The sequence below is a fragment of the Eumetopias jubatus genome, unplaced genomic scaffold (assembly GCF_037043125.1).
Source record: "Eumetopias jubatus isolate StellerSeaLion01/CBP00866 unplaced genomic scaffold, mEumJub1_p1.0 scaffold_9, whole genome shotgun sequence".
Taxonomy (NCBI): Eukaryota; Metazoa; Chordata; class Mammalia; order Carnivora; family Otariidae; genus Eumetopias; species Eumetopias jubatus.
The window spans coordinates 95,008,617-95,022,702 of record NW_028274815.1 but is presented as its reverse complement, the minus strand read 5'-3'; the positions used below and the strand labels follow the sequence as shown (position 1 = coordinate 95,022,702).

Sequence of the window (14,086 nt, the reverse complement as noted above, 5' to 3'; positions counted from 1 at the left end):
ATCTCAAGATTCAGAGATTTAATACGGTCCATAATGTTCATGCCACAGGATCCAATTACAGGCAGATTTCAGTGTAACAAGGGTTCATGCAATATATAAATTTCCATTGATGTCACATCAAATTCCAGAACAGAGGAGTCTGTGTTATAACAAGACTGTAACATATCAATGTAACAAATATTCTGATTTGTATCTCAAGAAAGATCAACAAAGACAGTGTATGACAAAGTACAATGGTGTGCCACTCTAATTTTGTTCCAAATTTTATTACAAATATTTTCACACATACAAAAAAGTAGAAATACTTTAAAGTGAATATCTATATACTGCCGCCTGGATTCTACCATTAGCATTTGCCAGATTTGTTTACCACATATCCGTCAATCCACCCCTATTTATCCTTCTTTCAATCCATCTTATTTTTGATGCATTTCAAAGAAATCTGCAGACATCAGTACATTTCACCCCTAAATATTTCAACATGCATATCACTGATTAGAGTTCAAAATTTTTTATGGTACTTTACATAAAATTTATAAATAATGAAATGCACAAATCTTAAGTGGACCATGTAATGAGGTTTGAAAAATGTAGACAATGAGGTAAATCGAGGTGTATCATGTTATCCTACCCCCAGGAAGCAAATAGAAATTTTCTCTGTAGGAAAGTAAAATCATAGTTAAAACCCAAATTATTTGTACAAACTGGTTAATATGATATGTAGCATATTAATTAAAAATCAGAAATATGAGAAAAGAAGTCAATATTAACAAAACCACAATAAAAACTAGGCAATACTTTAAACACATAGGAAATCAGGATAAAGAAAAGTTTCAAAAAGAAATGTAAATGGAATTAAAAAATGAAATAACCAAAATTAAAAACTCAGTGTGTGTGGGTTGACAACAGAATGGACATTGCTGAAAACTGGATGAAAAATCCGAAGGAAACACCCAGAATGAAGCACGGCAAGATGAAAGGATGGCTAACTCAGAAGGGAAGGCAAGAGAGAGAACACAATGAAAAGCTGATCTTATGCATGGCTGCAGATGCACAAGAAAAGAAGATAAGCAAAAAGGGGCAGAAATGATACTTGAGGAGAGAATGGCTGAGAATTTTGCCAAAATTGGTAAAAGATGTCAATCCACAGATTCAAGAATCACAAACACAAGCAGGGTAAATACAGAGTACATTGCAGTAAAACTGCTGAAAACCAAGAACAATCAGAAAATCTTATAAGCTTCCAGAGGAAAAAAGAGACATTTCCTCCAAAGGAGCAACCACATGACCTCACATGACTTCTCAAAGAAACAATGGAACAAATATTCAATGTGCAAAGAGAAAACAGCTGCACGTGTAGAATTCACTATCCAGAAAAATTGCACTTCAAAAACAAAAGCAAAATAGAGAAATTTTCAGATACAGAAAATGAGAAAAACTTTTACCAGGACATCTAACCTAAGGGAAATACTAAAAGTTATTCTTTAGGCAGAAGGAAAATAATCCTGGATCAGAGATTCAGGAAGAGAGAAAAATGCAATAAAAGAGTAATTATTTGGATAAATCTAAATGAATAAAATGTAAATATGAATATATATGAATAAAAAGAATAAAACTGGGTAAAATAATAATTACAAAAGAGATAATATATGTGTGTATATATAAATAATATATATATTCATAATATGGAAGTCAAATACAGGTGGTCCTCAACTTACAGTGGTCCAACTTAGAAGTTTTCAACTTTATGATAGTGCAAAAGTAATGCATATTCAGTAGAAACTGTACTTTGAATTTTGATCTTTTCCTGGGCTAGGGATAGGTAGTATGACACTCTCTGTGGTGCTGGGTGGTAGCAGGGGCTACAGCTCCCAATCAGCCCTGGATCACAAGGACAAACAACTGATACAATTATAACCATTTTGTACCCATATAACCATTCTGTTTTTCACTTCCAGCATGGAATAATCTCAAATAATAAATAACATGAGATATTTAACACTTTATTATAAGCTAGGCTTTGTGTTAGATGATTTTGCCCAACTTGTAGGCTAAAGTAAGTGTTCTGAGCATGTTCAGGGTAGCGGAGATTAAGCTATGACGTTTGGTAGGTTAGGTGTATTAAATGCACTTTTTACTTCTGATATTTTCAACTTATGATGGGTTTATCAGGACGTAACTGCATTGTGACTCGAGGCAAATCTGTACATAGCAGGGGCATATGAACTGAGAAGGAATAAATGGAACTGGAGTGCAGACTTACAGTGTAAAATTGAAATTCATGCTAGATTTTAAGTTAGGGATGTTAACAATTAAAATATTACAAATGAGTGTAAAAATACTAAGCTAGAGGAGAAAAATGGGATGCTAAAAACAACCAGCCTGAGAGAATTCAATACAATTAGAAAGCAGAAAGTAAGATAGTAAATTTAAACACAATTACAGTAGTTGTTATATCAACTGAAAAGGGAATAATGCTCTAATCAAAAGATAGAAATTATAAGGTTCGATTTTAAAAACTATTAAAAAGACTATATGCCATTTGTAAGAGGACATCCAAAACATATGAATATGGAGAGTTTGTTGAAAGTAAAGAGTTAGAAAGAGATATACCATGCAAACACTAGCCAAAAGAAAACTGGTAGAGCTATATTAAGAATAGGCAAGACTGACTTTGAGGCCAAAAAAAAAAAAAAGGCATTACTAGAGATAAAGAGGAAAAATTCTTACTAACGAAAGATTCAATTCAAAGGACATACAACATTTGTGAATCTATACTAAAATAATTTTGCCTCAAATATATACATACACATGTGTATGTATATATACACATACACTATATATAGCAAATACTGATAGACTTTGAAAAAACATAGACCAATCCACAGTCATAGCAGGACATTCTCAGTAACTTGCAGAACAGCAGATAAAAAATAATAAGGATAGAGGAGAGTGGAACTCATGTTTCCTACCTTCTCACCATATTCCCCACGTCTCAACCTCCCATATTTTTCATCTTTGTCTCTCTGAGGGACACTCAGGATAGTTTCTTCAGATCTGTCCATCTGTTTATTTTGTTCTCAGCTGTACCTAACCTGCTCTTAAACTCACCCACTAAGGTTTTCCTTTACTATTTCAATATTACATTTTTTTTCATTTCTAGAAGTTCTATTTTCTTATTATTCAAATCTGCTTAGTCATTTGTTACAATTTCTTGTGTCCTGGAAACATTTCCAAGCTTGTCTTTTATTACTTTAAACATGTTGAAGGTATTCATACTGAAAATTTTAGAAAAGTTTTGACTTACAAATTACTAATTGGAAGAAAGGGTGATCTGAAATTATTATACCCAGCTAAACTGCTGTTCATGTGGAAAGGCAAAAGGAAAACATTCCTCATCACAAAAGAACTCAGGGAGTAGAGCCTCAAGACACCTTCTTGAAAACACCCACTTGACGACAAAACGAGGCCATCTAAGAAGTCAATCAAAGCAAGCATGTTAGGACTGAGGACACCAGGAGGAAAGAGTCTATCTAAATTCAGAAGCAAGACTAAACAATTCTGCACATGAGGATTCCAAAACTGACTGCAAACAATGGTAAATTTAGGCTATCAATTTATAATATAATGAAATAAGTGGATGGGGAGAGGAGGCTGAAGAAAATACAAGGCTGATAATTTCTTCAGATTTCTTAAGAAATCAATAAGTGCTATCTAAAATTACACCATGGGGATAAAAAGTGACTCCACCACCTTAATGTGATTATAATCTTCTCATTATAGATAAATCTTTTAGTAATTGATATTTCTTGTGGTAAAGAAATGTTTATTTGAATTTCTAACAATTTTGTTTCTCTTTATTTTCTTTTCTTCTGTTAAATTCAAATAAAATAAAATTCAGAGCTCTTCATTAAAAATACATGAAAGAATCATTAAGAATTAAAGATTCCATTGTCATAAAGTTATCTGTCAGTCTCTCACCCCCAACCCGGCACGTCCACATACCCTCCCCTTGCCTCTGCCTTCACCTCTGTCAACCTCTGTCTGGTTTTACCTACACCCGTCCAAGGCTGTCTGTCTGTCTGTCTGTCTGTCCATCTTTAACTGCCTGCTACATTCTCTGTCTGCACCTATGCACCCTTGCATCTACACCACCCCGCTCACTTCCACCCCTGCCAGCTGGCCTGTCTACCTCCACCTGTCTGATCTTCTACACCTGCCTGCCAGTTTGTTTATGTCTATCAGCTCATCTGTAAGCCTTCCTGTCTGTCTGCCAGGCTGCTCTCTGTCTGTTTATATCCTGCCTTACCCATCTCCTCTCTGCCAGGCTCTTAACTGCTTTTCTAGGTAGCCAGGCCAGCAGCCAAATATACACATATAGAAATACCTGGAATGATACTCTTCTAATATCAACAGTTGTTGCTTAAAGGCAGTATTTTGAGTGATTTGCTTGAGACTGTGTTTTATCTAATGAACATTCGCTTTTTTAAAAATAAAATATTCTTTAAAACAAAACCAACAACAAACAGAACAATGTAATCAACAAATAACCTTTAGATGAGTGCTTTGAACTTTTCAGACCTATAACCTAAGTAAGACATTTCACAGAAGCATATATGCATTTATATATAGTATATACATAAATAAATGTTGTTTTAGAAGTTTCACAAAGAAATACTAATCCTTAGAACATGCAGTACACTCTGAAATGTTTTGGTCTATTTTATTCTATTCCATTATTTAAAAAACTACTTTTTTTTAAAGATTTAATTTATTCATTTGAGAGAGAGAGAGAGACAAAGCACAAGCAGGGGGAGAGGGAGAGGGAGAAGCAGACTCCTCGCTGAGCTGGGAGCCCAACGTGGGGCTCGATCCCAGAACCTGGAGATCATGATCTGAGCCAAACGAAGGCAGACACTTAACCAGCTGCGCCACCCAAGCACCCCAAAATACTGGCTTTTGATAAGTTGATTTCATGACCTAAAAAATGGTCACAACAAGTAGTCTGAAAAACACTGGTAAGAAGACAAGTTTCCAGCAGAGCGATCCCAAGACCAGAACTGGCCCACCTGAAGCTCCTACCACTCACTGCTAGCCTGCCTGCTGTAGGCAGCAGTAAACTGAGGCTGCCCTGAGTTTGAACCTCGTCTCCCTCAGTTACCATCTATTTCTACTGCCTGCAACCCACTAAACCATCCAGTCCAAGAAGACTTGCACAGTTAGCCCTGCCACGAGCCTCTCTGCCCCCGGGGCCCCTCGTCAGCATTTATTTCCATGTCACACACGTGGACAGCTGATCTTCAGCATGAACCATCATGCACAGTTCTCCGGTGCACACACACACATCTTACCTCCCCACTGGGAACATGGGCTTCCTGAATGTACATTTTGAACTTTAATGCCTTTAGGCCTAAATATTAAATAGTCTCTGAACACTTTACAATTGAAAAAGAAATCACTAGGAAAGAAATCACATTTTGCCCTCCAGAAAATAAAAATTCATCATTGACCACAAGAGGGCAATAGAACACAATGTTAAAACCATGCCCCTACAAGTATCTCTACTTAGTATTTTAACTAGCACACACTCATATTTTAAATTTCACATATACGCTTTCAAATTAGATTTGATGAAGAATAATGATAAAATGTAAATGAAATGCTTTTGGCTTCACGGCACAAAGATGTCTCAGAAGTTCGGTCATAAGTAGTTTGCAGTTACCTCCACGGCCCAAGCTACTTGAGAACTGAATTTAGAGCACACTCTTGCCAGTAATGGATACAGACAGAACTGTCTGTATGATAAATTAACAATTTACACAACAGAGGTAAAACCACATCAGTTTAGCATGTATCTCATGTGCAAAATTTATAAGCTTTGTCATTGATATCTAGTCTTATAGTAAGCACTGGTATCCAAGAGCTTAAAACATTGCTACAGATCAGGGTCTGCAAACTATGGCCTGTCATACAAATCCAGCCTGCCAAGTGACTTTCATAAAGTTCTTTGTGAACACAGCCATGTTTCTTTGTTATGTGCTGCCCATGGCTCCTTTCTCACTGTGAAAGCAGAGCTGAGGAGCTGCAACCGAGCCCACATGATCAACAAAGTCTGAAGTATTATTGTCTGGTCCTTTACTCTATATGACCCCTATCCTCAATTATATGCCCTCTAGGACCTTGATGATTTCAACTCAAATTAAATGGTTACCAAGTACCTTCCATGTGTACAACAGGAACCCAACAGGGCAACATTAATGAAGAGAACAGGGTAGATTTTTAAATCAGGGATTATTATGATAAAAGAATGTTTGGGCAGCATGATACATACAGTATAGGGTAGAAAGGGATGACACAGCAGGTGTGGGATCCAGGGAGCATGCTGTTAACCACGGTTGAAGGAAAGGGAGGGGGCGGGAGTGAGCAAGCCCCCTGCATGACTTGCCCAGTGATGGCTTACAGGAGGAGCAAGAGACAAGCAGCACAGGAGGGCTAAAATTAATATGCACATAAGAACATGAGTCCCATTAAAGAAGTGGTCAGGTCATGAGGAGAAGTTCATGTTGTGGAAGAAAATAAGCTAAGCTTTGGCCTCATTATCATTAAGACACCACTAGAATGTCAGACAAGATCACCAGTGGGCATTTCAAAAGGCAAGTGTGCAAAGAAGCAAGGTCCAGACAAAAGGCTTGACTGGGAGTCTCATGCCACAGAGCTGCTGGCTCTGCACAAGCAGTTGAAGGCCCTAGGGAGGCAAGTGTGGAGTTACAGAAGAAGAGGCTCAAGCCCAGAACCTTGGTCGACTCTTGGAATCCGGGGTCAAATAAAAAGAGGCCAAGAAATGAGACAGAGAAGACACAGTTAGGGAGTAAGAAGAACCAAGGCAATGCTGATCCAAAACCAGAAAAATATTTTATAAGGGGAATTTTCATTGAAGGTTAAACTAATATTTTAAGTCAAACATTTTTATTCATTAAAATACAAAATAAGGTAAAACCTCCAGATTGCTATGGATTACACTGGGACTTTCATTCTTGGCTGATTTCTCCTTAATGACAGTCTCCGAAGTGAAAGGATTAATCACTATCTAGAAGTCTTGCCCCTCCACAAAAAGCTCTTCATGATGCACATACACTGTTCATGTGTGTGCACAGGACTCCTCCCCCTCTCCCCACCAGTCATGGTCTCTGCCATTCATGGGCCTGCACAGGTGCCCAGACTCAAAAGCTTCTCCCCATCACATTAACACGCCCACGGAAGAGCCAGGCTCTGTCTCCCAGGGCACCGGTACCAAGAGGCAGGTGGCCAGTGGCTCCACCCCACACCACAGAGCTGCTGTCTTTCCCTGCACCTCGGGTTCTGCTTCCTCTGTCCGAGTTTCCCCACAGCAGCATTGGGGCCTGACGTTCTGTGCCATGGGGTAGTGGAATGGAGGCCCTGTCCTGTGCCCATAGGAGAATCACTGGCTACTACCCACTAGATGCCAGTGGCACTGCCGTTTTCCCAGCTGTGACAACCAAAAATGTCTCCAGACAATGCCCAAGGTCCCCTGGGGGGCAGAGCCAGCCCCGGTTGTAGCTCAGGGCTGCTAATCGTTCCTGGCCTCTGATCTATCTCTGCTGTCTTCTTCCTCACTTGCACCCTCTTTCTTGTTTGCACCCCCTCCCTTTTCACCCACCACAGTGTCAACCATCCGGCTGCTGTATCAGTGTCAGCCCTTGCTTTCCCCTTACTCCCCTCCCTTCCCAGCTTTTTCCTCTTATGTCATAAATACTATCACACGTGCATTCCATGTGTGTGTGCAGGGAAAGTACAACTGTCTGCAGAGCCTCCACAGAGCTCCCTCGGGCCCTCAGGACAACACCAGCCTGGGGCTCCTCTTTGCCATGTTCATTTGTTGATGAGTATTCAGCAAGGGCTTTCTTCCCACCTACCTCTGGGTTTCAAGTTTATTATGGACACATGAGGGTATTTTGGAGATGATTTGCTCATATATAGAATTTCCCCTCCATGTGTAGGAATTTTACAAAAAAATCTTAAACATAATCACAACACTCCACAAGACAAATTAAAAGCAGGATTAGAGGGATCATTATTCAGTCCTGCAATGTAGCCCAACTCATCAATAGTATTTCTTGCAGTACTATGAGCAAAAGAACATGAACAAAACTCTCTTCAATTTCATGTACAACACACACACACACACACACACACACTAACCTGACGAAAGACTTCATTCACAAAGTTGACATAACCTCGTGTTGACAAGAGAATCCGCTGCACCATTTCATACACAGTGCGGTGCTCTTCTTCAATGCTACAAAGGCTGGAGTTGCTGAGTCTTCGGTCGGACAAGGTGCTGCTGTTGGAATGGTTTTTGTCCTGCTCTGCAGGTCCGCCACCATCCAGCTCCGCCGGCACCCTCTCTTGCCCCACACTACCACCAACAGTCTGGAAGAAAGCCATTACCACTTCTGAGTGAGCCTCTTTGACACTCAAGAACACCTAGTGAAACTGAAGACTTGCTTTATTGTAAAGAACTCTGGTTACCATCAACTTGAAGGCAAGCTAGACACTAGCACTGCTCGAAGCACAAGGGGCCCCAGACCTGTACTCACCAATTTCCTCCCCTTGGAGGTTATTTTAACAGGAAATAATCTCCTCAACTCAGTTATTTTAACAGGAAAACACTAAATTATTGCAGGGAGGGAAGCTGTGAAATTTTCTCAACCTAAAAACTTTAACTTATATTTGCAAAATCATAGTACAAATTGTGTCAATGAATTTATACTATGATCACCTTTGGTTTCTAAATTCAGCAGTTACTCTATGGTCACAGAGATTTGAAAGTTCAGTGGATTTTTTGCAGACACAATGTTGGAAAGCAGCATTTGATTCATGAGACTAAGTGACACCTGATGGAGGAGTGTCAAGATCTTTAGAGGGTATTTTATGATAAGAATCTTGATCTGAGTTTTATATTCAGAATCTCACATCAAACTTAACTGAAATACTTACAAAACGTTAAATATTTAGAAAGCTTTAACAGCACAAAAAAATAAAATAATTCATGCAATGACTCACAAGTTCATTGTGGATTTCTACTCTCATCTCCCCATAGAATTAAAGGTTTCCTCCAAATTTAATACATGTATAATTTTGCTTCATTTTTGTAAATTCCACTATTATTTTTTTAAGTGTCAAAAATGTATAACCCAAATACCACTAAAATTCTACCCACTGTGAATTTTTACAACAAATTATAAGATATGAGTAGTACAAAATAGTAATTTCAGTAACTACCAAGGACAGTTTGAAAGCAGATATCCAAATAGCAATCTCTAGGAAAAATTAATGGAAGATTTTATAATAATTTTTCTCTTCATGCCTTAGCTACTAAGTCTGTGTGGCTTATCAAAGGTACTGTCATACTGTGAGATGAGCTGTCCTATAGAAATTATTTCATCCTTTTGATGCATCAACTATCTTCATAGAAAAATAAAATTTTACTCATTTTTACTGACATATATATTTATCTGTAAAGAATGGAGGTTGGATTAAGTCTAATGTCTCTCTTATGGCTCAATAACCTGTGACTCTTTGATCAATAACCTGTGACTCTTTGATCAATAACTCCCATTCTCCCCCACAGGCCAAAGAAAGAGGGAAAAAAAAAACCATGCACATATATAGCAAATTAAAAATGATCACAAATTCTATGATTCCCCTTTCCCTTTGATCCACATGGGCTCTGTGACTGTGTTAACCAGTGGAATAGAGTGGAAGAGACCTGTGCCAGTTTCAGGCCCAGGTCCAAGAGGTTGACAGTTACCATTTCCCATCTCTTGGAACATTTGGTACTGGAGCTCTGAGCAGCCAGGGAAGAAGTCCAATGACCCTGTTAGAGAGACTGCATGGAAGGGGAGGCCTAGCTGAGCCCCGCCTTCCAACTGCACCCATCAAAGTAACAGCCACGTGAATAAAGTCATCCTGAACCCTCTAGACCAACCAGCCGCCAGCTAAAGACCACCACCCACTGACCTCAGTTAATGCCGTATGAAGCACAAGAATTGTCCAACCAGATCCTGCCCAAATTTCTGACCCAAAAAGTATATGTAACACGACAAAAGGGTTTTTAAGCCACCACGTTTTGAAGTCATTAGATAACTAATTGGGTAACACAGCAATTAGGTAGCTAAAATAATGTAAACAAAGAAATATGTTTAAAGGCACCAAATAATTTTTAAAAAGTGCTCTGAACATACAGAAAAACAGAAACATAAATACATGCAACATAATACATGCAACAAACTGGTAAGTTGCCAAAGAGGAGGCAGTGGGTGAAGAAGCAAAATGGGTAAAGGGCAATGGGAGACACAGGCTTCCAGTTATGAAATTAATAAGTCGTGGGATGAAAGGCACAGCACAGGGAATATGGTCGATGGTACTGTATGGTGAGCACAGCATAACATACAGACTTGTCAAATCCTATGTTGTACACCTGAAACTAATATAACATTGTGTGTCAACTATACTTCAATTAAAAAAATCAAAATAAGTTTAAAAAAGTTAAAAGTGAACTCTGTTATCCAAATAGGACATAAGAGATGGATCTCCCATCTGCCATAAACTGAAAACGACTTCTCTTGATAGAACAATGCTTTCCTTAGTCTTAGTCCCTACTCCCTCCGCAGAAGGCTACTTTCTGAAAACATCTATATGTTTTGACAGACGTTTATAACTACAGTGAGTGATAAGAGTGAACACAAACTGATAATCCAAGTTTCCTCATTTCTTGTCTCTTTTATGAAGATTAACAGTAAAAGCATACATAAGAATTAACCACAGAGAGAGGTCCATTTTCCACCCACTACAATCAAGTTGGAATTCTCAATCATTATTTAGTATTAGTTGATTCTGGTGGCAGATGCAAATATGGTTTTCACTTCTTTGGCACATGATGAAGCCTTAGTCAGTGAAACAGACTTATCAGCTTGGCCCAGGCCTGCACTGCAAGGGTTCAGGAAATTGCATGATACAAGCTGCCACTTAACCCTTCCCATCAACCCTCCCCAACATCTGGTTTCTTCTCAGACCTGTTCACTGTCAGGGTCAAGCTAAAAGGGGACACCCACAAAGCAGGTGTGAAACGAGAGGATGCAACCACCGTGCCGGTGGTGATGCCTGATGCCACTAAATGCCCCTGTCATGATTCTCCTATACAGTTGGGGGCAGCCTGTACTGCCTTGGTAGAGGCTCTGGGACACAGAAATTACGAGAGTGGGAGTCAACAAAAAAATTAATATACAAATTCCTATAGGGTTGTCAATTTGTGGGATTCACTTTAACTGTTCATCCCACGAAATAAAATTTCAGGAAACCCACAGCCCATGACTCATTATTGAAGGGTGTATTCAGACATAATAAAAAGTGTAACTAAGGGTTATCATACAAATAAATACAAATATCATACAAAAAACCGGTATCATCTCAAATTTTTTTCATTCCCAAATGGACTTTTATGGGTTTTAATGTCAATTAGTATGCTTATAGAACTGGTAAAAACGGTCACTGATGAAATCTTAAAATCACCACTCTGCTTTCTCTAATGTATGAAGTACTTTTATCTCATACAAAAATGAATTACTAAGGACTAAACAATACTTCACTGAACACATTTTCAGCTGAAATGATGCACCAAGAATGTACAGCTTTGTTCAGGTTTATGCTGTTGTTGTCAACATAGTATATGGATGTAAGAGCAACTGTCTTTTCATTCTCCCATGAATATTTGTTAAACCGTATTCTACAAGTGGTAAGAAAACTTAGTCTAGAAGATGCACTAAGTCCTCTCCTCCCTGGTGAAAAATAGTGTTAATGGTATTACTTTTAGATCCAGAAGCAAATTCACTTTGGAAAAAAACACACCAAAAAACCCCTCAAACATGACCTTTAATACAGTGATAAGAGCAAAAGTGTAAACTCCATTTGGAAACAGCACTTAAAATATTGTTTTGAAGGGCTTTTAAAAGAGCAGTATATTTTTTTTATTTTTTTATTTTTATGTTAATCACCATACATTACACATCATTAGTTTTTGATGTAGTGTTCCATGATCCGTTGTTTGTGCATAACACCCAATGCTCCACACAGAACGTGCTCTCTTTAATACCCATCACCAGGCTAACCCATCCCCCACTCCCCTCCCCTCTAGAACCCTCAGATTGTTTTTCAGAGTCCATCGTCTCTCATGGTTCGTCTCCCCCTCAGATTTACTCCCCTTCATTCTTCCCCTCCTGCTATCTTCTTCTTTTTTTTCTTAACATATATTGCATTATTTGTTTCAGAGGTAAGGATCTGTGATTCAACAGTCTTGCACAATTCACAGCACTCACCATAGCACATACCCGCCCCAATATCTATCACCCAGCCACCCCATCCCTCCCACCCCCCCACCACTCCAGCAACCCTCAGTTTGTTTCCTGAGATTAAGAATTCCTCCTATCAGTGAGGTCATATGATACATGTCTTTCTCTGATTGACTTATTTCACTCAGTATAACACCCTCCAGTTCCATCCACGTCGTTGCAAATGGCAAGATCTCATTCCTTTTGATGGCTGCATAATATTCCATTGTGTATATATACCACATCTTCTTTATCCATTCATCTGTCGATGGACATCTTGGCTCTTTCCACAGTTTGGCTATTGTGGACATTGCTGCTATAAACATTGGGGTGCACGTACCCCTTCAGATCCCTACATTTGTATCTTTGGGGTAAATACCCAGTAGTGCAAATGCTGGGTCATATGGTAGCTCTATTTTCAACTTTTTGAGGAACCTTCATACTGTTTTCCAGAGGGGTTGCACCAGCTTGCATTCCCACCAACAGTGTAGGAGCGTTCCCCTTTCTCCGCATCCCTGCCAACATCCGTCTTTTCCTGACTTGTTAATTTTAGCCATTCTGACTGGTGTGAGGTGGTGTCTCATTGAGGTTTTGATTTGGATTTCCCTGATGCCGAGTGATGTTGAGCACTTTTTCATGTGTCTGTTGGCCATTTGGATGTCTTCTTTGGAAAAATGTCTGTTCATGTCTTCTTCCCATTTCCTGATTGGATTATTTGTTCTTCGGGTGTTGAGTTTGATAAGTTCTTTATAGATTTTGGATACTAGCCCTTTATCTGATATGTCATTTGCAAATATTTTCTCCCATTCTGTCGGTTGTCTTTTGGTTTTGTGGACTGTTTCTTTTGCTCTGCAAAATCCCAATAGTTCATTTTTGCCCTTGCTTCCCTTGCCCTTGGCGATGTTTCTAGGAAGAAGTTGCTGCGGCTGAGGTCGAAGAGGTTGCTGCCTGTGTTCTCCTTTAGGATTTTGATGGACTCCTGTCTCACATCTAGGTCTTTCAACCATTTGGATTCTATTTTTGTGTGTGGTGTAAGGAAATGGTCCAGTTTCATTCTTCTGCATGTGGCTGTCCAATTTTCCCAACACCATTTGTTGAAGAGACTGTCTTTTTTCCATTGGACATTCCTTCCTGCTTTGTCAAAGATGAGTTGACCGTAGAGTTGAGGGTCCATTTCTGGGCTCTCTATTCTGTTCCACTGATCTATGTGTCTGTTTTTGTGCCAGTACCATACTGTCTTGATGATGACAGCTTTGTAATAGAGCTGGAAGTCCGGAATTGTGATGCCGCCAGATTTGCTTTTCTTTTTCAACATTCCTCTGGCTATTCGGGGTCTCTTCTGGTTCCCTACAAATTTTAGGATTATTTGTCTTTGAAAAAATTGGATGGTATTTTGATGGGGATTGCATTGAATGTGTAGATTGTAAAGAACAGTTTATTCTTTGAAAAGAGATTTGGATCAACTGATTAAGTAATTCACTTTACATAGGCAAAATTATATTAAATTTGAAATTCCAAACAAAAACTTTCAGGAGACAAATGAAATTTATGTGCTTTTATTCTTACAACTCTGTCTCCAAAATCTAATATTCAGTTGTTTAAATTGCTGCTTTTTCTCACACACAATGCAGATGAAGAGAGGAACACAGTAGACACATGTGAGATGAAGTGGGAAACAG

General features: G+C 38.9%; 1 protein-coding gene across 4 annotated transcripts in view; it reads right to left on the bottom strand.

The window, feature by feature from the left end:
- Nucleotides 1-14,086, bottom strand: part of RALGAPA2 (Ral GTPase activating protein catalytic subunit alpha 2) — a 341,643-nt gene that overhangs the window by 225,907 nt on the left and 101,650 nt on the right. For 3 of the 4 annotated variants that reach the window (XM_028123771.1, XM_028123769.1, XM_028123770.1), the window contains exon 10: nt 8,221-8,451. The exons of the other annotated variant lie outside the window; for it this stretch is intronic. In XM_028123771.1, coding sequence (XP_027979572.1) covers nt 8,221-8,451 — 231 coding nt within the window. The remainder of the gene's footprint in view (nt 1-8,220; nt 8,452-14,086) is intronic. 4 annotated transcript variants of the gene reach the window in all.